Raw genomic sequence first — 2,446 nt, forward strand, 5'->3', positions numbered from 1 at the left:
CCCCTTCCTAGCGCCGGTGCAGGGCCTGGATCGACACTACCTCAACCTGATCGGCCACGCCCACCCCAACAGCCTCAACCTGCACCCGCCCCAGCACCCCCAAGTTCTCTGACACCGGCCGCCCGCCCGCTTTCTCTGGGCACGGGCCGCTGCGCTGCTTAGGAGATACTGCGTGTTGCACAGGTGTATATAGTGTCCCGACCAACAGCGGGTGGGGAAGGCCAAGTGCAAAGCAAGTCTTCTGAACGGTCTCCCCCGGCAATAAATGTGTTCTGTTAAAGACCCAAAGAGATGGCTTTCTTTACCTTCTGCTCCTCCACAATCCATCCCTCGGATGTGCCCAGCCAGGGCCAGGGGCTCACAGGGGCTAAGGTGATGGCCCCCAGTGATTTGGGGAACTTCCCCCCACCCCTGTGCAGTGTGAGGGGGCGGGGGGGGGGACTAAGTGGAGGTGTCCTTGGGACTGGATTTTGAGGCTTCCCTGAGGCTGCAGACCCGCTCTGCCCCACATGCATCTTGGGCATTTGCTCAGGGGAAGGGCAGACGTGAGTAATGGGGCTATTGGCTCTCAGATAATTCAGGTCCAAGGACTCGCCCCAAACTGGCTTTGGAGGACTTGCCCAGCTCGGACCCGCTGCCCTTCCTGCCCCACAACAAGGCCCAGGGATGTAGGTGCCCGCTGGTCTGGAGAGTGGTGACACTCAGCCCGCTGAGTGGGAGACAAAATTTACAGCCTTAACACGTCTCTAAGTGCATATAACTTCTGAGGTATGGCTTAAAAACAACATCCAAGGAAGGTTTGCTGTTTCGTTGTGTTTTAACCCTGCTCCGGAGGTTTAGAGAAGCTGGCATCGCCTTTTACGCACAGATGGGCTCAGCTTCCAGGGGACTAGGAATCAGGGTGAGAGACCAGCACGGCTGGGCTAGGAAATGAGCTCTCCAGGGACGGTTTCCTCTGCATACCCCACAATGAGGATCCCCACTCTGTGCCACTGGCTTGGGGTTCAGGTTCTCAGGCCTGGAAGCAAACGCTTCCCCTCTTCCCCATCCCAGGGGGTGGGCAAGGAGGGGGTATTTAACCTTCCTGCTCCACCCAGAACACAGGCAAGTTTGGGGCTAGACTGTCTAGGGGAGACTTGGCTAGTATCTTTAAGGGATTATGATTTTCAACTCCAGTTGGATCTGCACCTTACCCATAAAACAGGGATACGTTTAAAATAGCGAGCTAAGGTCATGTTTTTCTAAGACCTAAACAGCAAAGTAAGCCTGGCTGTTGTCTTATATAAACAGACAGAATTCAGTAAGGTGCCCAATCAGCTAAAGTTGTGTTTATGGGGATTTACATGTTTCCCTTTATTGACCCTTTTCTTTGTTCCATCTTTTCTTTTTGCTCCTGTTGGCTTTGATGCAATTACATAAAGAATTCTAAATTATGTAGCAGGTTCTGTTTCCCGGGGCCATTTAGCTCAACTGTGATGGTCTGTCTGCTCCCAGATTAGCTGGAGGACAATGATTAGCTTACTCTGTTTCTGTGGACAGGGTTTAAGGGAGCTCTGACCTGTGCTGTTTACTGAGGTCATGGAATAGGATGACCTGCAATTTGTAAACCATCAAACTTGATTATACAGAGACAGGACAAAACAAATTGCCTCATTCCATTCCACTGCCCATACATTGAAACTTAAATGTGTATGTGTTTGTTGTTGTTTTTTGTGGGGGAGGGGGAAATTATAAACTTTAGAAAAGGCCTTGTAAGTGGTTCTTGTCCTGACATGCACTACATGTTGCTGCAGTACTTATCTAAAAACTGTGATGTGCAAACAAATATCTCCTCCTTTATGAACTGACATAGTTGGAGCATGAAAGTGAGTCTAAGGCCAGGAGGCCCTCTGGATAACAAATATACACTGAGCAATATGGGACGGAAACAAACCAAGCAAAAGGGGAGCCTGCATGGCGCCTATTATTGGAACACATGTCTTACACCCATTTTCCTCAGCGCGGGGTACAGAATCTGAGGAAGGCCTTTCAGGCTTTTCTCCTCCGAGCACTAAGCCCATCTGAATTCCCCTGGCAGTGAAGCATTACAGATATAGTGTTACCCTGGAAATATAAATTATTAATATATTCAGCATTTTTGTCACTTCTCAACTGTTAACCAAATTAGACAAAACTTTCTTTTGCTAAGTAGATTTTCTCTCTGGGATTAGCTCTGGAAATGCACAGGGCCACCACAGTAAGAAACTTTGGTCATTTACATATAATTCTGCAAACTTCCACTGGCCCATGACAGTCTTTGTACCTCGAATGTTGGTATTCTTGATTTTTTTTCTTTCTCATTTAACTGTGGAGGATAAAACCCTGCTTTGGATTTACAATGACTTTAGGATAAAAGTCTCCCTCCCCTTCCTTCCCCCTTCGTGTGTGTGTGTGTGTGTGTGTGTGT

At 48.8% G+C, this 2,446-nt stretch overlaps 1 protein-coding gene across 1 annotated transcript in view; it reads left to right on the plus strand.

Moving 5' to 3' along the window:
- The window catches only part of HELT (helt bHLH transcription factor), a 2,016-nt gene extending 1,739 nt beyond the window's left edge, over positions 1-277 (plus strand). Inside the window, exon 5 of the mRNA XM_015569748.1 lies at positions 1-277. Within this exon, the coding sequence (XP_015425234.1) occupies positions 1-112 (112 nt within the window). The 3' untranslated portion in view covers positions 113-277.
- Positions 278-2,446: the final 2,169 nt, after the last annotated feature.

Source organism: Myotis davidii, unplaced genomic scaffold, assembly GCF_000327345.1.
Source record: "Myotis davidii unplaced genomic scaffold, ASM32734v1 scaffold184, whole genome shotgun sequence".
NCBI lineage: Eukaryota > Metazoa > Chordata > Mammalia > Chiroptera > Vespertilionidae > Myotis > Myotis davidii.